This window comes from Perna viridis, chromosome 15 (genome assembly GCF_037379345.1).
Source record: "Perna viridis isolate PV_CMFRI_1.1 ecotype Kerala chromosome 15, ASM3737934v1, whole genome shotgun sequence".
In the NCBI taxonomy this organism is placed as follows: domain Eukaryota; kingdom Metazoa; phylum Mollusca; class Bivalvia; order Mytilida; family Mytilidae; genus Perna; species Perna viridis.
In genome coordinates, this window is record NC_142459.1 from 24,794,593 (window position 1) to 24,820,283 (window position 25,691).

The following is a 25,691-nucleotide window of genomic DNA, read 5'->3' on the forward strand; positions in this document are numbered from 1 at the left end:
TTAGGCTTTTGTTTTGTAAATTAGACTATCAGATAACATGCTTAAAATAGAAAGACAAACAGTTTTTTTTAATTTCTTCACTAACAAAACTTGTATCATTATACAACGAAATGGAATAGCTTTACATTTTGCATTAGTTTAGGAACCAATAAAGTGTAAGTATGTGTAAGAATGCGGTAAAATGGGAAAAATCAGAAACATGCATGTCAAAAACCCACCGATCTGTCACATTTTCTCTATATGAAAAGACCATTATTTGATTTCTGCATCACTGGCTTTGCTCAGAAATTTTTCGATAGAATGTTAGTTAAAATGAAGTTTTTGACAGAGTTATCTGCCCTTGAAATGTTCAGTTTCAGTGCATTTCAATGGAATTATAACTCAATGCACCAACATGATATGGAAGGTATTGTCTTTTTTCTTGGATCTGATGGTGCAAATAGTCGAGGAGTAACCAAGGGAACCAAGATCAAATAGTCAAGGAGGAATCAAGGGAACCAAGGTCAAATAGTCAAGGAGTAATCAAGGGAACCAAGGTCAAATAGTCAAGGAGTAATCATGGGAACCAAGAGCGGTAACCAAAAGAATGTAATCCAGGAACAAAGACCAGACATGGAAAACAGACATACACAACAAAGAACATACAGTAACTAAAATCATACATACAAAGTAACAAAAGCAAATGAGCAACTCGGACTCCACTAAAAACTGGGAGCATGAACCAGGTGCACCGGTAGGATAAGCGCCCTCTGTTTTCTAGAATCACAAATTACACTATCAAAATAATGGGTGTTTTCATACCATGTTTCACCACTGCCTGATTCTAACAGAGACCACAATTTTGCCTAAAGACTGTTGAAACCCTAGTTTGCAGTAGTAAACACTTATAAACCGAGAAGCAGTGTGTAAAATGTTTAAATGGTTGTTAATATCTAACAGGTGATTGTCCAATTATTGATAATTGATTCGTTATCAAAATGCCATTTATTTGGGATTATTCGAATGGCGTAGGGAGGACCCATCGACGTTAATGACGTCAAAGTACAAAGCCAGGTTAACGAAATAAATAACCTGGTTTGTTAAAAAAAACCAACCAATCCGAAAGTTTCAAACAAATTATATTATTTTTTTCTTTGATAGTTCATCTCCTTTGCCAGGAGACAAAGATTAAATAAATGAACACGGTATAAAATAAAGATATTTAATGCCTGGTTAATATGGACAATATGTGACATCTGTGTGATTACTTTCCATATGATATAGCTCTTCCGGGATCTGCAACATGAACATTAAATATAGCTAGACCATTTTGATATCGTTTAATCGTAACCTAAAACCTCAAAACGAGGCTTCATCATAAAAAGTTACTTTTTATTTTATACATTATTAGATAAAATGATATATAAGTTCATTTTTAAATTGTTAACCTGCAAAATAGAGACATGTAAAGTCAAAAACTTTTACAGTGGGATTAAGATCAGATCTCAAATACAAAAACAACAGTAACTTAACGACAATACAAAAAAAAACTGAAGAAGTGCGTATCTAATGCATTGTAAAACTATTTCAGGAACTATAATATATACGAGCCGAAAGTGCAAAAACTGTTTTAATTCCAATCCCAAGTGTAACTAGAAAAAAATATTAGTTAAAATAATGTTACATGTAAGCTGGGAAAGTTTATCGAATTATGGAAACATGCTGCAACGATGGTTTCCTTTCCTTTACCGACAGGTGATTGGAACATTCTTTGTATAAATTAAAATTCTAATTTGACGTCTTAATATCGTCAAACAGCATATGTCGGTACAACCCCCACCTTCAGCACATACGCACTGTCTCTTTTCTTTCGCTGTCGCTTCGAGACAAAACACTCATTTAAAAACGTTTATGCGATAATTTAACAGCTGCGAGGTTATCTAATTGAAATCAATTATATAAATACACACATTTAACACATACGATGACATAAATATTCAAATTTAACCCAACTTCCATACGGGGGAGGTTAAACGGAACAGCCGTTATTTTGGCTACGCCTAGGAAAAATTTTTTCACAAAAATAACCGTATTTGTCATATTGAAAGAGAAATAATTTTTTCCGAGGGTAGATTCGTCCTCATTTTAACATGTGTTTGTCATTTATATTCTCATTTAACACCTCCCTGTCGCTGGGTGTTAAATAATCGATTATAAATGCCGTAAAATGAGTACAAATATACCCCTCCATGAATTATTTCTTAAATCTACCATATCTTCGTATTACCATTCAGTACCATTTTATTAGATATATAAAACATAGCTATTTGTACACATGCAAAATATGTTTCATGTACAATTCGTGCGAATTGAGCTTCTAGTAAAATTCATGAAATCATCGTGATTTTCACGTGAAATTCACTTATGAAATTCACAGAGAATTCATTGACAGATCGATTCTCGTGAATTTCACGTGAGCTATGTCAAAAATTGTCTTTGCTCAATTCAGGTGCAAATCATTTGAAATTTTACTAAAATCGTGTGAATAATTTTGCTTATGTATACGAATTTTATGAAAATTTTATTTTACGAAAATAACAAACTTATTTTGGCGTAATGTGCAGAATGAGTGAGCGGCTCAGACTACTTGTGACGTAATGTGCAGAATGACTTATTATGACGTATACTTACTACTTCGACATTCACAGATTCTACAGTGTGCTACGTCATACTTTACACAAGACGGGTGACAGTTTGGAGGCAAGGGACGACATTCAGATCCTGGCAATATTGGAAAAAGAATGTAGATTTAACAGCTAGACTTTGTTAGACATTCAAATTTAATTTCAGATATCATGACACGACCCAAAATGATAATAAATAAAACATGTCATGCGCTTGAATGAAAAAGGCTTTTAAGTGTATGTATTAAAATCAAAATATGTTTGATACTTTTTCGCATATGTTCAAATAAATCTTTAAAATGTGTTTACTAAGTTCCCATATTTCTAACATGTTGCTATTTTTATCACATTAATGACGAATTATATTTTCTTTCATAGTGGGCTGGTGTTTGATTATCAGATGATTATTTCCTTAACATATTGAATGGTGTAAATATCCATATGGATATAGCAAGAGCAAACGAGACATCATCTTTTACAAGCGGTAACAAAGTTTGATTTTTGATTTGCTAATGGCTTTTCTCTATACCTCCTGTCATCCCCATTCGGCCTCCGCCTCCACCAATACCACCTGACATTCCATCTCTACCTCCTCCTCCTCCTAGCATGCCACCACCGGAACCAGAATTCATGACTAATGTCCCACCTTTCAATACAAAGTCTAGAATAAATTCCATTTCGTTCTTTAGGGTGCACTATACAGTTACATTAAGGCGCAGTGTTTCACACACCAAGTTACCCCGGTCAAATTTTGTAAAACTTAAAATTAAAAGTTGAAATTTGGTGGATATATTGTTTAAATGTAGTTAAGCATTTATACATAGACAGATGTTATATATGTAATGGTAAACAGGTGTAATTTAAAGGAAGAATGATATCCGGAACGTTTCAGTCCCCTGCCGTATTACGTTCTCTCCTCAGCATTAGATGGCTGATTTTCAAAATACCTTATTTCGCACGAACTTTGGGAACTAAAATTGTGAGAGAATGAATCAAAAAGTGTCTTATTATTTTTATCCTTTTTCCAACTACTCCATGCATGCTTTCATTCTATGGTAGTGTCTAAGTGTCTGATATTTTATAAAACATAGTAATTGGCTGTTAGTTTTGGAAAGGCACCCCTGATTTGTACTAAAACTCAGTAATATTTTTTCAGTATGTTACCATGGCTTCTGGATTTTATGACAATAATCACTAAATTACTTATAAATGACTTGAATCTCCACACACCAAGGATTTAAAAAATATGCACTTTTTTTATGACAAAACAATAGAAATTTCTGTGCAGACTGCCTCAAAACAGCTTTATTTCAACAAAATGAGACCAAATTTTAAGAAATGACCAAACTGTATTGTACTACCTTAAGAAATCAACGTTTTTCGGTACGTTTATGATTACAAGCAATTATTTGAATAAAGAAACTCTCGAATTAAAAAAAAAATTAAAGGTCAAGGTTCACAAGGAAACAAAGTCACTACAAATAAGAAGATTATTAGCTACAATTCTTAGGGTTTTCAATTGTCTGGAATTTTGACATTCAGGTAATCGAAAAAAAAATCGGAACTACCTCAAGGTTATTAATCCTATTAAAATGTGCTCCTGCAAAGCAACAAAGCGTACGAATGTTCACTTACCTGCTAGTTGAATAGTGATTACCTCTAAATCAATGGGGCATGAGGTAGTGGGGTATGGGGTACGAGAAATTTGGAATCGGAACTATTCGGAAATATCGTTGATAATAAACAAACTTTAAGGTTTCACTATACATGTATTTTCTTAATGTAAAATAATGCATTAGAAACATATTATAGATTAGTTTCGTAACATCTATCACCCATATTTGCTACTTTTCTGGTGATGTTGAACAATAATAGTGAATATGGCATTAGAAACGGAACATTGAGATGAGGACATATGAGACAGGGTGAATAGGACATGGGGAAACGGGTCATTGAGAATGGTTATTGGGAGGAAGCACAGGAAATTGGTAATTGGAAATGGTACAAGGGAGTGAAAACATGAGGAATGAGGCATTGGACATTAGACATTGGGATTTGGACAATGGGAATGTGTCATTGGAGGGGCATTTTAAATTGACATGGAGAATGAAGCATGGACATTGGATCAATTAGGTAGAGCTGAGGTATTGGGGATGGGGAACTTTGAAGTTTTCCACATAGAAGAGGTGTGACTGATTGAGGTTAAACCGAAAATATTGTTACCTGATGTTCCGCATTCATGGCACTCTTCTTTAGCAGGCTGAACGACCTTCACTGGCTGGACGACCTTGATAGTCTCACAGTTATGACACGACTCTTTTTGTTGAACTACAACCACAGGTTTCTTAACCTCACATGTGTTACACTCCTGAGAGCATCGACAACTAGGACAACCATTATGGTCCTTGTTACCAAGGATATAACCATGCTCGCACGTAGCCATACAAGAAATGGTGACGTCACAACTTCGGGAGCTATGGCAAGTATCACATGTCTCTTCTATACAGCAAAATATATGGGAAAAAACTTTATCGAATATTCAAGTGATAGCAACGATTAAATGCGGTAATATAGAAAATAGAAAAGATTATACTGGTCTGACCACACAAAAAATTGTTACCATGTACGCATCGCAATTTTATAAGAGTAATCAAGGAAACCAAGGTTATAGCGGTAATCAAAAGAATGTAATCCAGGAACAAAGATTAGTTCTTGACAACGTAGTTAAGGTTCACACACAAGTCCTCTCCATGGGAATATATTTCTGCATGATTCAGGGTATTAAACTCATATATGGAGACAAAAAGAAAAATTCGGGTTTTTTTTTTTTTACCGATAAATGTGTTTTATGTAGGGTAATCTGTTATTAGTTTCCGTTTATCATTTTATACGATAGTCGCCCTTGCAATTTGTATTTAAAATGATGTGTTGTCCAAATAAATCTTTTTTTTTTACTAGAAAAATCGTTAAACTCTAATGCATAAAGAAAATATTTATTTTCAAAGCATACAACCGAGAAAAAAACAGGAAATATATATATACTCTGAACCCTTGCGCATGTGCATGCTGGACAGCCGTCATGACCTGCACTACCAAGCGTATATCCCTCTTTACATGACGTCATACAGTTGAAAGTTGAAGGACACTGTTTTAAGATGGTAACGGCCTCAGTTTTGGCGGGATGTTTGATCGGTTCTGTTACAATGACCGGCTTTTGTTCTGGAAAAGTCGAAATAAAAAGCGAATGACGTTAACATAGGTAATCTCTATTGGGTAATTTCTAAAAGAATGGAAATTATTAAAACCAATACTGAGGCCTCGTGAAGTATGATATTCAATACAAATACTGATGTGTCTGTATGCATCATTAAGTATTTCAATGTAGGGCCTCGACAACAACTGTATAACGCCATACAAATAGCAAGCGATGGTTACAAATGACACGAAAATAATGAGTATGATGAAACAATAGCTTGAAATTCAAGGGGAAATAACTACAAATAATGCATAATAAGAAATCATATGTATGAATTTATTAAGTATCAATGTCACGTTGTTCATTCAGAAGTTTTGAGACAGTCACATTTGGGACATCCATCAGAACCCCGGATGTAAGCCGACTTACAGACATCAGAACAAGCAAATGTCCCCATACAATCAGCCGGTGAGGTAGTTACTGAAAAAAGAAGGCAATATTCTTATACAAGCAGACGTCGATTTAGCGCAAAAAAACTGAGTGATCTCAAGTCAATTGAGAATCAAATCAATATGTATGCGATGTTAGTAATTTGCGGTTGTCAGTTAAAATTATTAAGATATTACAATGTTTAATCCTGCCTTGATATTAAGATTAGTTTCCAATTTTAAACAACAGTAGAGATATGCTTCCAAGTTTCAATTTTATGAACATCACATATCCATGAATGGTATAGATATTCCAACTTACTACCTATTTTTGACTTCTATGTGCAACAATATAACAACGAAGGAAAGGTCCTGTGATGTAGCCATGCAGGAATGAAAACTTACCGTAACCTCCAGCACAGTTACAGGAAGGACACCCGTCAGGTCCTAGGATGTAGCCATGTGGGGATGAAAACTTACCGTAACCTCCAGCACAGTTACAGGAAGGACACCCGTCAGGTCTTGTGATGTAGCCATGGGGGGGGGTGAAAACTTACCGCAACCTCCAGCACAGTTACAGGAAGGACACCCGTCAGGTCCTAGGATGTAGCCATGCGGGAAATGAAAACTTACCGTAACCTCCAGCACAGTTACAGGAACGACTCCCGTCAGGTCTTGTGATGTAGCCATGCGGGGGTGAAAACTTACCGCAACCTCCAGCACAGTTACAGGAAGGACACCCGTCAGGTCCTAGGATGTAGCCATGCGGGGATGAAAACTTACCGTAACCTCCAGCAGTTCCAGGAAGGACACGTCAGGTCCTAGGATGTAGCCATGCGGGGATGAAAACTTACCGTAACCTCCAGCAGTTCCAGGAAGGACACGTCAGGTCCTAGGATGTAGCCATGCGGGGATGAAAACTTACCGTAACCTCCAGCACAGTTACAGGAAGGACACCCGTCAGGTCCTGGGATGTAACCATGCGGGGATGAAAACTTACCGTAACCTCTAGCAGTTACAGGAACGACTCCCGTCAGGTTCTGAGATGTAGCCATGCGGGGATGAAAACTTACCGTAACCTCCAGCACAGTTACAGGAAGGACACCCGTCAGGTCCTGTGATGTAGTCATGCGGGAATGAAAACTTACCGTAACCTCCAGCAGTTACAGGAAGGACACCCGTCAGGTCCTGAGATGTGGCCATCGACAAATGAAAACGCCGTAACCTCCAGCAGTTACAGAAAGAACACATCAGGTCCTAGGATGTAGCCATAGGGGATGAAAACTTACCGTAACCTCCAGCAGTTCCAGGAAGGACACCCGTCAGGTCCTGGGATGTAGCCAAGCGTGGATGAAAACTTACCGTAACCTCCTGCACAGTTACAGGAAGGACACCCGTCAGGTCCTGAGATATGGCCATCGGGAAATGAAAACTTACCGTAACCTCCAGCAGTTCCAGGAAGGACACGTCAGGTCCTAGGATGTAGCCATCGGGGATGAAAACTTACCGTAACCTCCAGCACAGTTACAGGAAGGACACCCGTCAGGTCCTGAGATGTGGCCATCGGGAAATGAAAACTTACCGTAACCTCCAGCAGTTACAGGAAGGACACGTCAGGTCCTAGTATGTAGCCATCGGGGATGAAAACTTACCGTAACCTCCAGCAGTTCCAGGAAGGACACCCGTCAGGTCCTAGGATGTAGCCATCGGGGATGAAAACTTACCGTAACCTCCAGCACAGTTACAGGAAGGACACCCGTCAGGTCCTGGAATGTAGCCAACGGAGCATTCATGTGGACAATAAAATGTGGTAGAACACGCCATTACATGTGAATGTTGGCCTGTAAAAAGTTAAGCACGGGTGAATATTGGCCTATTTACAGTTAAGCATGTGTAAATTTTGGCCTTAATAATTGTCCTAATCAGTTTTCCTTAATAACTCCACTTTCATACGAATATCATATTTTGAAACAAATTGCGTTATGTGAAAAGTAAGTCAGAGTCAAAACTCCATCAAAAAGATGATATTCTTCATGCCCGCTAAATATAACGTGATATATTTCTAGATATTTATACCATTACCTTCAATCTACAATTAATGTGTAGTGGGTCTAGATATTTATGAAAGGTGAAACTTCGGTCCAGCAATATGCTATCATGTCTCATTTTTGCACAAACTTTTCACGATATCCTAAAATCTTCCAACAAAGGGAGACGGCCTAATGCTTGGGTCCCTCCTTGGGTCAGCCACTGATTATACATCAGTTATTTTTTTCTTGATTAAAAAGATAACAATACAGAAAAAGACTATAGAGGAAACCTTTATGGTAACCTTACCATAGTTGTTTCCGGCTGCTGAATGTGCACCTCCACTTGTCGGTGGAGTTGATGTTACCAGTGGTAACTGTTGACCAGAACTCTGTTTCCCTGTGGTCGGTTGACCAATGGCTGAAAATGGCCCCTGACCTTGACCTTTCCCAACTTGACCTTGACCAAAAATCTGGTTTTGATGAGGCAAACCTTGCATCGTTTCTCCTTTAGCACCAAGACATGAACATGATGGACATCCCTTCTCGTCTGCCTCTTTTAGCTGATAACCCATTGGGCATTGCCCCATGCAATGCATTGTTTCTGGACAATTCTTGATAATAAAAGAAGGATCTACATTTGCGTTGTTCTGAAGACCTAATAAACCAGTACCATGCACTGGGTTTATTGGTCCCTGACCTCCCCCTGTTGTTGGTCCGTGACCGCCCTGCATTGAAGTAAAAGGTCCCTGACTGGATCCCGTTTGTGGTCCTTGACCGCCTTGTATTGAAGTAAACTGTCCCTGATTAGATCCTGTCTGTGATCCATGGCCGCCCTGAATTGCAGTAAATGGTCCCTGACTGGACTGCGTTTGTGGTCCGTGACTGCCCTGCATTGTGCTATATGGTCCTTGGTTGGTACTAAATGGGCCATGACTACCTACAGTTTGAGAACTCTGCCCAACTTGTATTTGACCACTGCCGTTGGACATTCCTTGACCACCAATGTTAGAAGTGCCGGTTGTTCCAGCAAATGGTCCTTTTCCGGAACTGTCTCCTGTTTGAGCAAAAGGACCTTGTCCAGTACTTCCACTCGCTGCTTGTGAATAAGGGCTTGGTTTAAACCCATCATTGGTAAAGAACCCGTATCCAGAGGCTTGAAACGGTCCCGTACCAGTCGTGTTCATACCAGCTACCGGACCTTGATTGGTCAAAATATTTCCAAATGACTGTGACACTGTACCAGAACCCATCCCACTCTGTGTAATTCCGGTACCAGAATTTGATTGTGATATACTTAGTCCCGAATTTTGCCCTCCAGTATTAACTAGATTGTTATTTTGCTGTACCTCAGTCTGTCCACTTCCTGTTCCTGTACTTGTCATTCCTCCTCCGTAAGAATTAGGATTAAAAGGACCACTTCCGGCCATACCTTGTCCGTTCCCAGCTCCACCTGAACCCTGGCCTGCATTTCCAAAAGAATTAGGGTTAAAAGGACCACTTCCGGCCATACCCTGTCCGTTAACGACTCCACCTGAACTGTGTCCTTTACCACTGTATGTGTTCGGGTTAAAGGGTCCGCTCCCGCCCATTGAGTTGAATGGACCTTGACCGATGCTTCCCAATGGTCCCTGGACTTTTCCTGATGAACTCTGACCCCCTCCAAAACCTTGTCCAACACTTCCCAAAGGGTGTTGGCTAAATCCGCTATTTATAAAACCTCCACCCTGTCCCGCGGTCATTCCAACAGATTGTCCTCCATTTACCATGGCCTCTGGGCTGTTGTTTGAAGTTGACCCAGATGAACTACAGTCATGACAGGAACCGGTAGTGTGTGTAGTAAACTGTATATTTGGTTGAACTTTAGTTTCGCAGTTACCGTTACACGTTTTAGTATTAGAATGAACAACAACATAATTGCTACCCGTATTGGCGTTATTACAGCCGTTGCTACACTTCTGGTCTACAACACATATTGTTACAAAAGTTAAAAGTTGTACCATATAACGTGGTTATAGTGAGCGTTAAAAAAGCTGAGATTGAGAAGTGACTTTCGCACTTATAAGCAACCTTTTTTACAAGTCATTGAAAAGGGCATGGGCCAAAATAACATGGATGCTATAAGTTTATAATAAAAGCATTAAAATGTTAAAAAATTCTCATTAATATTTTATGCTGGTAGGACGAAAGTATAAAAACTAAATAATACATGTACTTTTACCTGTATATCGTATTCTCTATCAATTAAATGAACATGTATGTAATCTTATAAAGTATATTTACCAGTATCTAACCATATATCAATTACATTTACCTGTATGTAACCCTATTAAATATATTTACCTGATCTTACCATTTAACAATTATGTATACTAGAATGATACTCTATAAATATAAATTTACATGTTCATTACCACCTATTAAAATTACCTGTATGTAACCTTATAAAGTACATTTACCAGTATCTAACCATCCATCAATTATATTGACCTGTATGTAACTCTATAAAGTACATTTACCCGTATATTACCATTTATCAATTACGTATACCTGAATGTAACCCTATAAAGTAAATTTACCTCTTTCCTACCATCTATCAATTAAATTAACATGTATGTAACCTTAGAAACGACGATTTCTTTATATTTTTACCATTTATCGATTATGTTTACCAGTATGTAATCCTATAAAGTACATGTTCTTAAATGTAACCAGGTAAAGAACAGTAACTAGTATGTTACCTCATAAACTAGGTATACATGTATCTTACCATCTATCAATTAAATTTACCTGTATTTAACCGTAACCAGTACATTTACCTGTATGTTACCTTTTATCGTATGTTTATCAGTATCTTACTTTTTATCGTATGTTTATCTGTATGTTACCTTTTATCGTAGGTTTACCTGTATGTTACCTTTTATCGTGTGTTTATATGTATGTTAATGTTACCTTTTACCGTATGTTTATCTGTATGTTACCTTTTTATCGTATGTTTACCTGTATGTTACGTTTTATCGTATGTATACCTGGATGGACAGCAACAAGACATTCACAGGTAGGACAACCATCAGTTCCACATTTGTATCCCAGAGAACATTTACTAGGACAGGAGAATGTAGCAGAGCATGTCACTTGTTTCTGTACAACTTCTACGACCTTGGTCAAACCCACGACTGCAATATATAAAAATACAAACAGACTAGCGAATAATGGTCAACTTCTACAACTCTATTCAAACTAACGATTACAATATATAAAAACAAACATTAGCAAACGAATGGACGGACAACTTCTACAACCTTTGAGAAAAAACAACAATATATGGTAGACATAACAATAACAAACAGTTGATGATTTATTTCTGCTGCAATAAACCAAAAACAACAAAATATAAACTAATAAAACAGATAAAAACACTAACAGACGGACGGACATACAACCTTTAATTATCCAATGGCTACAAAATATGTCCAAGAAATAAAATAACAAACAATCATTTCTGCAATTGTACAAATAAAATATGTGTTAGCTTAAAGGACGGAAACATATATATTGTAAAATTTACGATAGTAAACTGACGAACATTTGACAACTTTGCTACAAATTTAGCAAAACAAATTTTAGCGGTAGAAGGTAGCGATGTTCCCATATGCTAGTTTAACCATCGGTATGTACTTGGGTTTGATACAGTCACATCTAGTACGTACCTTGTGGGTTGATACAGTCACATCCAGTACGTACCTTGTGGTTTGATACAGTCACATCCAGTACGTACCTTATGGGTTGATACAGTCATATCAAGTACGTACCTTGTGGTTTGATACAGTCACATGTTGGACATCCATCAGTCCCACACTTGTAACCCACATTACATCCAGATGAACATTTGAGAGAACTAGAACAAGTCAGCTGCATAACCACAACTTTTGCTGGAATTTAAGAAAATATTAAAGTTATTCTTCTTTTCTCTATATCTTCCTCCACTTACTGGAGTACACCAATACTGCAGCTGGTTCAAAATCTAATCATCTCATTATTAACAAGCAGGAACAGTTAAACTTTAGAACGATTGTTCTATACTCACAACTGTCAAAGAGGGTCTGCAGTTCTACCACAACACTTGTTACTCCAGTAGTGGTATTAATTCAATGTGGATCCTGAAAAATTCGAAAGATCTTTTGGAGACAATCAGTTCAAGACTATTATCTGAATATAATAACATTAAACCCTATGATTATTCAACACTGTATACTTCTATTCCCCATACTCAGTTAAAATCCCGACTTAAAAACATTATACATCGTTGTTTTTCCATAAAAGATGGTACCCCTAGATACAAATATATAGTTCTTGGTAAAGATTCCTCATACTCTGTAAGAAATAATTCCAAATCATCTTCCAAATATACAGAGGAAGATGTTTACAAAATGCTGGAATTTTTAATCGACAACATATTTATCCAGTGTGGTGGACGTGTTTTTCAACAAACGGTCGGCATTCCAATGGGAACACATTGTGCTCCTTTACTTGCTGACCTATTCCTTCACTCTCTCTTATGAGGCTGACTTTATAGCTGATCTGATCAGAAAGAAAGAATATCGTTAGGCTAGATCCTTCAATCTCAGTTTACGCTATACAGATGATGTATTATCTTTAAACAATCTTAATTTCGGGGATTTGATACATCGCATCTACCAAAAAGTACTTGAGATAAAGGATACTACAGCCTCATTTCTTGACCTACACTTGGAAATCGATGGTGAAGGAAAACTATTGACCAAACTTTACGACAAACGTGATAACTTTTCATTCAGAATTGTCAAGTTTCCTTTCATCTGTGGCAACATCCCTTCAGCACCTGCGTATGGAGTGTTCATATCACAACTCATATGTTATGCCAGAGCTTGCCGAAAATACGCAGACTTTTTGTATCGCGCTAGAACTCTACCAAATAGGCTTCTGGAACAGCGTTATGTTGCTACAAGATTGAAATCATCACTACAGAAGTTTTATGGTCGCCATCATGAACTCGTGGAACGTTATGGTGTATCCACCTGCACCATGGAAACTGATTTATTCAACGGGTCATAGTTTCCTTTTCCTCGTTTGTCTACCCTGGACTTGACTTTTGATAAGCAACTCGGCGGGTGTTTCTAGAAAAGCAGAGGACGCTTACCCTACTGGTGCACCTGGTCCATGCTCCCGGTTTTTTGTGGAGACCGAGTTGCTCATTTCTTTTGTTGCTTTGTGTGTACGATTTTAGTTGCTTTGTGTTCTTTGTTATGTGTGTCTGTTTTCCATGACTGGTCTTTGTCCCTGGATTACATTCTTTTGATTACTGCTATAACCTTGGTTCCCTTGATTACTCTTGCAGAATTAAAATGCACATGTTCATTATTAAAATGTTGCTTTTTATCATTTACGTAGTGTTGTTCTCACACATAGATCTTACATAGATACAGATTGTCTCTCCATAAATGTTTTCTTTCAACTAGAGAGAAAAAGATTGCGCTCTTGATGGCTGGAATGTATAAGTATAGCGTGAAACATTCACACTAACTTAATTTAGTTAAAGTCATTTAGTTAATTATGAATTGAAGTTCCTGGTTTTTTTTTTATGAACAGAAAGTATAGCGCGGTACAACCACACTGACTAGTGTAGGGCGAAACAATCACAGGATTACAGCTTATCATAGTTACACCATTATTCTTCAGTTGTAAGGTTAATCTTATGAGAATAATTCTTAGAGTGAAATATTAATAGGTATAGCGCAGCACAACTACACTGATCTAATTGTCTCTAATCATTTAAGAGGGATACTTTTTTGAAGTGTAACCTATAAGACATATTTCTACTTTCCTCCTCTAACTGGCTAAGTATAAAATTATTCTGAAGTAGAATATCCATGAGAGCTAATTGTTGACAATCTAATATCAATTGCACTATAACTGTTCTATCTCTAAATTGCAGTCCCAAACTTTGTGAACCATCTTTGTCAATAACATGGACGCTTACCATACCGGTGCACCTGGTCCACGATCCTCGTTTTTAGTGGAGTCCGAGTTGCTCATTTACTTTGGTTACTTTGTATGTATGATTTTAGTTACTTTATGTTCTTTATTGTGTATGTCTGTTTTCCTTGTCTGGTCTTTGTCCCTGGAATACATACTTTTGATTACCGCTATAACCTTGGTTCCCTTGATTACTTTTTCTTTATATTATTATGAGATTCCATCCTTAAATATTCAAGAGCTGGACATCGTGTCATAAAATGTACTTCCTCTTCCGGGATGGGCAGGTTGCATCTATATTTCTATTCGAGAATCGTGCTCTTAGTGATTGTAAAATATATGTAGCTATAAGACTTAGTAATCTTTCTTTTTGTTGTTGCTTCTCCAATTTCGTCAATGTTAAGATATAAGTTAGCCCAAATGGAATGAGTATTTCCAATATGCAGACCGGGGATACATAAAAATTTCAGTGTCGATTTACCTTTGGCCTCTCTTTGCAGATTCATATTCCGGAACTTATTTATGGTTTCTCTGACCTGGTGTTTCTACATTAATTTTGATGGCAATTGATCCTTCAGTATAGAGAGAGGTGGGAAATAAGTTTGTCATTCGATTTAGAATGGTAAGCTCATGTGATTGCACAAGGCATTGTCTTTCTAATGCTGACTTCGGGTTGTCATTATTTAATGAAAAATGGAAAAGAACAGACTTGGGATTCTTTTATGGATTTATCCTTTATGGGTACTGTCCCAACTGGTAAATAGACTGCAGGAATTTCTATTCTAGTCGGTAATGCTTGGATTTGTCTCAATAAGTTATGCCTAGGTCACACATTCACGGATTGCATCGCCGGTTCTACTACGGATTAAATTTCACGGATGACATAGGAAAAACCGACTGGCGTTGTTCGATACGGATCCAGTATGATTAAAGGACGGTGGAACTACGAATTTGGAAGGACCCACCAAGGACAATTCGGTAAAATGGCTATAATTGATACGGAATGACACGGTACAATACGGTCATAACACGGTTTAATACGGATGGATGTGCCAGTACGTATTCGCTACGGTAAAACAACGTGTTGCTACGGTATAGGTAAGGGTTACTACGGAAAACCATGGTCATATGATTTACGGAACACCTGGCAGAGGTAATGCAGCTGGCATGCCAAATAATCCTCTTTCAATAGTTTCCTTCAAATAACATTGATTCCAGATCTGAGCGTCAGAACACCCACCTTGTGCACCAATATTCACCCATCGAAATTTGTATATGTAATCGTCGTCGACGAGAGCCGTCTGAACTACTGAATGATATCCTTTGTAGTTGTAGTACAGGTAACCTCCCTTCGGAGGACACCGTATGGCTACATGTTTGCCATCCAGAGCACCAAGTGTCTGGGGAAACTGCCATCTCGCTTGAAACTGCTCAGCTATAGTCTGCCATTGTTAAGGCTCAGTAGGGGTCTGGATAATGTTCTCCTCATATATTGAAACTATAGCCTTGTATATATTTCGAACAATACCACTTATTGTGTTGTGAGCAACCTAAAAACCATACATCCATGTTCGGTAACTGTCCTTTGTAGCCAAATATCTCAATGTGATCGCTAGTCTCAATCCAGGATCAATGGGCTGTCTATACCAGGTGTTCTTCTTAGTAATCCTAGGACCTATGACTAGAAGAAGTTCCTGAAACATCTGTGGGTCTACCCTCACAAAGTTCTTAAATGACGCTGGATTTTCTAATCTAAGTTCAGTCATTAGGGCCTCATACTGCCCATGGATAGGCCTACGGAGAAGCCAATCCCTGTTACATCACCTTCTCTGCCTCCAGTCCTCCCCCATATGTGTCATCAAGAAGCTCAATCATTGCTCTTGCAATTCGAGTCATATCAATATCAAGACCAAGCCAATTAACTGCAAATATGAGTTGTTGATGGTTCATTTACGACTGAAAAAACGAAAACTTCATCTTTAGTACTACATGTGCAGGGTATTTATACAAAATTCTAGAGTCTTTTTGATGTCAGTTTGGTGGCGGTTTGATGCCTGCCATTGTTGTCATATTCTTATGGCAGTGCTCCTTTGAACCGTTATAATCCGTTTTTTGTCGGGATGCAACGTAGTACACACGTAGAAAACCGTAACAAATCCTTGGAAAACCTTTCTGATCCTTATCAATCCGTAATTGCACGTAATGGGGTCGTACCTTTCCGTATACATTCGTAGAACACCGTACTCTATCCTTAGCAATAACGAAGTGCAACCGTGCTAGTACGTGGTCATTCGTAAGTAACCGTACAAGTTCTTGATAATTACTAATCCTCGAATTAGTAGAGGTAAATACGGTTTTAATAGGGATTAAAACGGGTCAGTACGAGCTTGTACGGTTAAGTAGAGTTGTGATACGTTTATTTCATCCGTGCTAAAATTTTGAACGTATCCAAGATGAAAATCACGGTTTTATCTCTTGATCAGATAGGGGTAAAACTTCTAAGCTGCACAACTATATTTCAATATAATTTAATTTCAGAACCAACACGCTTTCTGATTGGAAAACAAATTTTGTTCATCATCTCATAGACTAAATTTTGTATAAGACTGTGACGTCATCATTTTTTTCAATGATTTACTCGTTGAATTTTGACACTAAAATTAAAAATTATGAAGAATGACTGTTATATTTTTAATGCCCGTGGTGCACACTTGACAATAACCTGCTAAGCAGGTTATTTAATGTGCACCACGTGATTGAGGCTATTTCTTCGAAGACCGGAAATATATAACAGTCATTCCTTAAACAGCTTTAGCCACTTTTTATAGAATGTACCTGGTCATTCGTCCGGACTGTCATGACAGGATTGTCTAACTTTGCACGTCGATAATTAACGACAAACAGTGTTTAATCGGTTTTAAAAAATAGAAACAGTAAAATCTAAAAATGTAGATTTCCAAATAAACATTTTTACTCCAGCGGCAGCTGAAAAAAATAGAATATTTTCGTGCTTGTGTGAAAAAAAAAGATTTCCTTACTCAACAGGGAATCCCAGCCCTCGATAATAAAATTATCTGTACTTACGAACGATACATGTGCATTCTTGACAACCATTAGATTTAGTAGCTCCGAGTTGGTATCCGTTTTTACACGTCAGCATACACATTACTGTGGACATACAACTCATCTTCGCGGGTGCTTTTGTTGGAGCTGGAGTCGGTTCTGAGAGTAATCAAGGGAACCAAGGTTATAGCAGTAATCAAAGAATGTAATCCAGGGACAAAGACCATGCATGGAAAACAGACATACACAACAAAGAACATAATGTAACTAAAATCATACATACAAAGTAACAAATGCAAATGAGCAACTCGGGCTACACTAAAAACTGGGAGCATGGACCAAGTGCACCGGTAGGGTAAGAAGATATCTAAAAGGTCACTATCTACGAGAATTTTTTCTTTAATTCTTATATACACGTTTAACTCGTATTCAAAGGTTCCAAGTTAGTTTGTTGCTTGACAATATAGATTTTCAAATGACTCGTAGACACTAGGCTTGTCTGCTAAACATTTTTTACAGCTCAATAAAAATACAGTGTTACCTACCTGGAGCACATGAGCATGTGTTACATCCATCACGTCCTTTTGCCCCGAGAACATAACGAGATTTGCAGGTCATCATGCACAATTTGGTTCCGGTGCACGACGCTTGTTTCTGTTGAACTACATATGTCACGTGAGTCTGTGGCTTCGCTACGTCTTAACAAAAATGGAATTTGAAAGTATAACTAAGTTTTGAAGTAAGTCCAATTTATAAAATATAATCAAAGAAGTGTGTTTCATGTATCATTGGGGTAACGCATGATGATGTGACCGATTGCCCCGTGCAGGTCCGGGTGTCAAAGGAATAGGCCTACAGCAGCGCAAAGCTTGTCGTAACTGGGATGTGTGCCCCAGGTGGTGGAATGGGGGACCCCTGGCGTGTTACATGCTGGGGTTGTCAGGCTATAATACGGAAAACCTGACCGCAAACCATAGTGGTGCACCGTGTTCGGAAAGATGCCACGTTCCTCGCGCGTTATAGAACCCTGCTGTGGTATACGATGGGAGAAGGAACCTTTGCGCTTCGCTAAATTGCCCGACCCTACCCATCGCCCCCCTTTTTCTAGTGGCAATCAAAATTTGTCGACCCTGTTGTCCTTGTGTCCCATCCCTCGTTTTCATTTCATCATCATTTATGTTCATTTTATCACCCATTTCATTGCCTGGATATAGCTGAAATATTGCTGCTCGGGCGTTAAACCCCAACAATCAATCAATCAATCAATCAATCAATCAATTAAGCAATGTTTGTTAAAAAGAAGTCATTAATAGAACAGAAAGTGATACCCTACCAAGTTATCATCCCGAAACCATCGGGTTGGACGGAGGGACGGACGGACACGCAACTTTTCGAAGTGTATCACATGATACTTCGCCACTTCGTGTGGCGAGGTATAAAATCAGAAAATAGAATCAACTTTTAAATGACAATCGTCCCTTATTCGTCGTCTCGTCATTGTGGGCGTGGTTATAATGTAGACAACTAATCAAAAGTCCTTGAACAATTATAATTTGCAACGAAAGTTAATGTCAAGGAAAATGCTAAGATGAACTGATTAACTCAAATACGTTGTTGGGTTTCCGCTCTGTTTTCTTTGCTACATCTAGGTTTATTTATACTGGTTTAAATGAGAAAAGGTGGCCTACTGATACCACAGGATCTAAGTCAGAAATTAAGTCAGATAGGAATATAAAGTGCTGTAAAGACCAGCATTACATCGTGATACCTAACGTTTGTTTAGGAAGTAAAGTGGTGTAAAGACCAGCATTACATCGTGATACCTAACGCTTGTTTAGGAAGTAAAGTGGTGTAAAGACCAGCATTACATCGTGATACCTAACGCTTGTTTAGGAAGTAAAGTGCTGTAAAGACCAGCATTACATCGTGATACCTAACGCTTGTTTAGGAAGTAAAGTGCTGTAAAGACCAGCATTACATCGTGATACCTAACGCTTGTTTAGGAAGTAAAGTGCTGTAAAGACCAGCATTACATCGTGATACCTAACGTTTGTTTAGGAAGTAAAGTGGTGTAAAGACCAGCATTACATCGTGATACCTAACGCTTGTTTAGGAAGTAAAGTGGTGTAAAGACCAGCATTACATCGTGATACCTAACGCTTGTTTAGGAAGTAAAGTGGTGTAAAGACCAGCATTACATCGTGATACCTAACGCTTGTTTAGGAAGTAAAGTGGTGTAAAGACCAGCATTACATCGTGATACCTAACGCTTGTTTAGGAAGTAAAGTGCTGTAAAGACCAGCATTACATCGTGATACCTAACGCTTGTTTAGGAAGTAAAGTGCTGTAAAGACCAGCATTACATCGTGATACCTAACGCTTGTTTAGGAAGTAAAGTGCTGTAAAGACCAGCATTACATCGTGATACCTAACGCTTGTTTAGGAAGTAAAGTGGTGTAAAGACCAGCATTACATCGTGATACCTAACGTTTAGGAAGTAAAGTGGTGTAAAGACCAGCATTACATCGTGATACCTAACGCTTGTTTAGGAAGTAAAGTGCTGTAAAGACCAGCATTACATCGTGATACCTAACGCTTGTTTAGGAAGTAAAGTGCTATAAAGACCAGCATTACATCGTGATACCTAACGCTTGTTTAGGAAGTAAAGTGCTGTAAAGACCAGCATTACATCGTGATACCTAACGCTTGTTTAGGAAGTAAAGTGCTGTAAAGACCAGCATTACATCGTGATACCTAACGCTTGTTTAGGAAGTAAAGTGCTGTAAAGACCAGCATTACATCGTGATACCTAACGCTTGTTTAGGAAGTAAAGTGGTGTAAAGACCAGCATTACATCGTGATACCTAACGTTTGTTTAGGAAGTAAAGTGGTGTAAAGACCAGCATTACATCGTGATACCTAACGCTTGTTTAGGAAGTAAAGTGACATAAAGAAATTGAGGCGACTGATGGAGTTTGAAACACATTCAAATTCAAGCCAAAACAAACTTTTGTCAGACGCTCAATGAATTTAATATGATAACTTACATGATGAATGCGAGCTAACTTGAGTCATGTGACTTGTCTTACACGTACAACTTTTACATCCGTTTCTGCCAACTTGCCCTAGAGAGTAACGTCCCTTACATGTCTGCATACAAAGTTTCGTACCAGGGCACTGACTTAACGGCTTAGCCTGAAAAATAAAAAAATCAAAGCGTTCTCTGCTTTTCTAGGAACACCAGCCGAGCTGCTCATAAAAAGTCAAGTTCGGGGTAGACGAAAGAGGAAAGGAAAACTATGACACGTTAATTGAACAACTCATGGTGCAAATGGATACACCGTAACTATCCACGAGTTCATGAAGGTGAACATAAAACTGTATTGGTGGCTTAAAACATGTAGCACCATAACCCTGTTCCAGAAGCCTAATTGTAAGAAGTCTAGCGCGGTGCAAAGGTACATTACAATGGTCGACATCCAACACAGAGAACACATCAAACGCATCTATTGATTATTAGCACATATCGGCTCGCCATATTGGCGAATACATGTATGATAGGTCCAGGATATGCAAATCCTAATTCAAATATTGACTTACAAAACAAATCAATCAGCAGTCACTCCGTCAACAAACTTACTTTCACGGCTCCAAATCCCGACATCGATCCTGGTACAAATCCTCCACCACCCATATGAACTACAAAATTATAGATGATTAAATGCACAGCAAAAGGGAGACAACGCTTCATGCATCCTGTTGGTACGTTTTACAGGTTGTATTGCTGTGATCAGAACTGTCTATGAAGGTATACGTTTTCATTGTTTTTCTTGTACAAACTGTTTATTTATTATTGTACGGGCGGTACCAGTTTTTCGGCCCAACCGAAAAGGGAATTCCCCATTGGTATACTTTAGGGATACAATTTGACTTATTTTTCTTGCACTATAAATATTGCTATCCACCAGTTACAGTACTTTTACAGTATATATAATTCACATTAGTAAAGTTTTTTTTGCCTCGAAGGTTTGCGGCTAGAAAAATCCAGAACAAAAACTCCAAGCTCCAAAACAGCGTCTGACTTTCGAATTTCACTATAAACGGTGCAGAAAATGTAAGAAATTTACGCGACGTTTATCCGATTTGATTTGAATAATGTCCGAGAATCTCGGAAGGCCTGTCTGCAGTGGTTAGTAAGATCGAAAACGAACGAGTGTCGTGGAGCTTGCAAAAACTGATCCTGACTCCCCACTTTAAACTAAAAACGATCACTTCTCACTTACCTTGTGGCATACCATGGTAACCCCCTGGATGAAAATTTACTGAAATAGAAAGACACAAATATGAAACATAAAGTGCATTAATGATGAAAAATAGAAACAAAGTGGAAACAAAAGGTAACTAAGAGGTAGTATGAATACATTTTGCCACTGTTTTACCAAGAGATTGAATCTGAGGGTAGAAACCCACTGATATTCTGTTTTACCAAGAAATTGAATCTGAGGGTAGAAAATGGAACCAAAGTTGATTGAAGGGTACAGGTTGGTAGAACTGCTATAACGCCAGTCAATCCTTGACGATTACAAGTAATGTATTTGTTTTCATTCATTTTTTACCTAAAGCGGTCGGAAGAACATATCTATGTTTAGTCCTAGTAAGATGTATAAATGCACACTTATTAAACTAAAAACAAGCATTATTCGTTGTATAAAACATCATTTTTTTTGTTTATCTCAGAATTTTGCAGTCTTTAAATATTTAAGTATAAATTAATTTCAGAAGTAACATGCCTTCTGATTGGATATTAAATTCCGTCTATCTTCTCATGACGTCATAAACCTTTTTAATGATTTATTCGTTGGATGTTTAACTTGACTGGGATTATTTCTTTATAGAACGAAAAAATATCACAGCATCCTTCAATATCCATCCACGCCCTATAGATCTCTTGTCGATCTGAAGTGCTGTAAACATACACCAATACGAGTATACGTACCATGTAAAATAATCATCTTATGTAAATGTCAAGAAATCTGTACCAAGCACTTGTAAGGAAATGGTTCTAGGAATTACTAAACTGACACAACCAGCCATAGTTAATATGATTTAGGGTGCACACAACTAATTATATTATTATAATTCCAGGGCTCCAGGGCTGTCTAGATAGATATATAGTGCACACAGTTAATTATGTTATTCCAGGGTTGTCTAGATAGAAATAGAGTGCACGTAATTATATTATTCCGGGGCTGTCTAGATAGAAATAGAGTGCACATAACTATTTATATGATTCCGGGGCTGTCTAGATAGAAATAGGCAGCACATTACTAATTATGTTATTCCGGGGCTGTCTAGATAGAAATAGAGTGCATATAACTAATTATATTATTCTGGGGCTGTCTAGATAGAAATAGAGTGCACACAACTAATTATGTTATTCCAGGGCTGTCTAGATAGAAATAGAGCTCATATAACTAATTATATTATTCTGGGGCTGTCTAGATAGAAATAGAGTGTACATAATTATATTATTCTGGGCTGTCTAGATATAAATTGAGTGCACATAACTAATTACATTATTTCAGCGCTGTCTAGATAGAAATAGTGTGCACATAACTAATTATATTATTTCAGCGCTGTCTAGATAGAAATTGAGTGCACATAATTATATTATTCCGGGGCTGTCTAGATAGAAATAGAGTGCACATAACTAATTATATTATTTCAGCGCTGTCTAGATAGAAATAGGGAGCACACAACTAATTATATTATTCCGGGGCTGTCTACATATAAATAGAGTGCACATAACTGATTATATTATTTCAGCGTTGTCTAGATAGAAATAGGGAGCACACAACTAATTATATTATTCCGGGGCTGTCTACATATAAATAGAGTGCACATAACTGATTATATTATTTCAGCGCTGTCTAGATAGAAATAGAGTGTACATACTTATATTATTCTGGGCTGTCTAGATATAAATTGAGTGCACATAACTAATTATATTATTTCAGCGCTGTCTAGATAGAAATAGGGAGCACACAACTAATTATATTATTCCGGGGCTGACTAAATAGAAATTGAGTGCACATAACTAATTATATTATTTCAGCGCTGTCTAGATAGAAATAGAGTGCACATAACTAATATTTTTTCAGCGCTGTCTAGATAGAAATAGGGAGCACACAACTAATTATATTATTCCGGGCTGTCTAAATAGAAACTGAGTGCACATAACTAATTATATTATTTCAGCGCTGTCTAGATAGAAATAGGGGGCACACAACTAATTATATTATTCCGGGGCTGTCTAGATAGAAATAGAGTGCACACAACTAATTATATTATTTCAGCGCTGTCCAGATAGAAATAGAGTGCACATAACTAATTATATTATTTCAGCGCTGTCTAGATAAAATAGGAATTACACAACTAATTATATTATTCCGGGGCTGTCTAGATAAAATAGGGAGCACACAACTAATTATATTATTCCGGGGCTGTCTAGATAGAAATAGAGTGCACAAAACTACTTATATTATTTCAGCGCTGTCTAGATAGAAATTGAGTGCATATAACTAATTATATTATTTTAGCGCTGTGTAGTTTTCAATGAGCAAAAGAAATAAAAATATGGATCAAAGAAAAGTGCTCCAAATCAGTTTCAAAATTCCACGAGACTTGAAAGGCCAATACATGCAACTCGTACTCTTGTTCAAACTTATTCGTACTCTTATTCAAACTGTAACAGTTAGAAGTCGCAAAATTCAAGAAAGGGCTGGAATTTCAAAAGCCTTTATTTGGTCCGGAAGGGAAAAATGTCCTGCTCCGCCAGTGGCACCAGTCGCAAAAATCTGGTAAGTCAGAGTCTATCTACAAAAATGTCTCCCGACACACTTTGTCAAAGCAGTCATAAAGTGGTTCCACAAAAAAAAATGAAGCATGCCCATGTGTGATTCACGATTCTGGGTAGTATCATTTAATTTAACACGATGTAAACAGCACTGATCTAATACACAGTTAGTTCAACTTCCGAACGCAGAACCGTCGATCTTAACTGAACTTGATTACATACATGTACTTTATATAAATCATGCGAAAATTATCCAACCCATCAACATGAACTTTTTCATTTCGATTTTTTTAACGGAAATAAAAATGTAAAATTATGGAGAAATAAAAATTATGGAGAAATAATGCAACTAAATTGTAATCATATACAATATTGTGTTACTTACAGACACCACAAGCACACAACAAGCATCCTCTCTCGTCCAACTTAAAACATCCAGGAGCACATCTTGGTGGGTTTCCGCACATTCCGTAGGCAGCTTGTAGGTACAAAATAAAAGGTTTACATTTCGAACAACTCAGGCGTCTACTTTAACCGTATCAATTTTTTGGTTTTTTTTTTTTTTTTGGTATCATTAACAGATAAAACAATATATAGATCCTTCTACCATTCCATTCAGATCAAGAAATTTATTTTCTAATTGTTGCCCAAACTTTGCACAAATATTTTCCGACAAAATGGTGTTCTCCAATCCTGGAACTCTCCTGTTTCTGTTTCCCTGCGTTCTAGCCAATACTTTCTCATTAATAGGATCAGAATCAGACTCCAATTTTTAACCGTATTTAGTTATTTAGTATTTAGTTATACTTTCTTGAGTTAAGTTAAATAAAAGTGTAATAATCCGTATCTGTAAGATTTGCTAAAAAGATATAAATATTTTTTTTACATAGATTTTTCCGGGTTAGTGTAACAAAAAAACTCACAGCTGCCTGAAATAACCATGGACATTGTTAACCAAAACAACATCGTGTTTCCTTTTTGTTCGTCCCGCTTCTGTTAAACACTTTCTAAGAGTATTTTATGTTTCTCTGTTCAGTTAAGTTTATCACCGGAAGTAACAGATGAGAACCAATCGTCGAGCGGCATTTATTTATCTCATCACGAACATCATTTTCTGCTGTCCTGTTATCTTGTCCGTCGCGATAGTTTTGTCCCCTATCAGTGACAGCTGTCCCCGCTTAATACCAGAACAACAATGACATCGGGGTTCATTAATAAAACGAAAAAAATGGCTCGAATCAGCAAAACCATTAGAAAACGGGAGGGTCTAAAACACGGACGAGTTTTTGAGACTATCAGAGATCATATTTAAAGAAGTACTTTGTTTTAAAAAATATTATTAAGGTACAAAAATGTTGATCCGGGGGTTGCAAATTGCTTTCAAGTTTTGTCTTTCAAAATTGATTTAAAATTTGTTTTAAAAAAAAAGCATAAAAACCATTT

General features: G+C 37.4%; 1 protein-coding gene across 1 annotated transcript; it reads right to left on the minus strand.

Annotated features, from left to right (window-relative positions):
• Nucleotides 1-5,900: 5,900 nt before the first annotated feature.
• Nucleotides 5,901-25,454, minus strand: LOC148597581 (uncharacterized). Its single transcript, XM_088563969.1, has 12 exons — nt 25,172-25,454; nt 24,634-24,726; nt 21,676-21,714; nt 21,033-21,091; nt 20,440-20,587; nt 17,938-18,090; nt 17,414-17,551; nt 12,127-12,246; nt 11,344-11,490; nt 8,625-10,277; nt 8,012-8,128; nt 5,901-6,339 (listed from the first exon to the last, which is right to left on the minus strand). Exons 1-12 carry the CDS (start codon nt 25,212-25,214, stop codon nt 6,221-6,223), a joined length of 2,829 nt encoding a protein of 942 aa, XP_088420095.1. The 5' UTR covers nt 25,215-25,454; the 3' UTR covers nt 5,901-6,220.
• Nucleotides 25,455-25,691: the final 237 nt, after the last annotated feature.

Coding starts and splice junctions, on each gene's coding strand:
- LOC148597581 (XM_088563969.1), bottom strand. CDS start 25,214: ATGTTGTTTTGGTTAACAATGTCCATGGTTATTTCAGGCAGCT. Junction 20,588..21,032: donor CGGGATTTGGAGCCGTGAAA/GTAAGTTTGTTG, acceptor TTTATTTTTCAG/GCTAAGCCGTTAAGTCAGTG. Junction 17,552..17,937: donor CACATGCTCATGTGCTCCAG/GTAGGTAACACT, acceptor GATTACTCTCAG/AACCGACTCCAGCTCCAACA.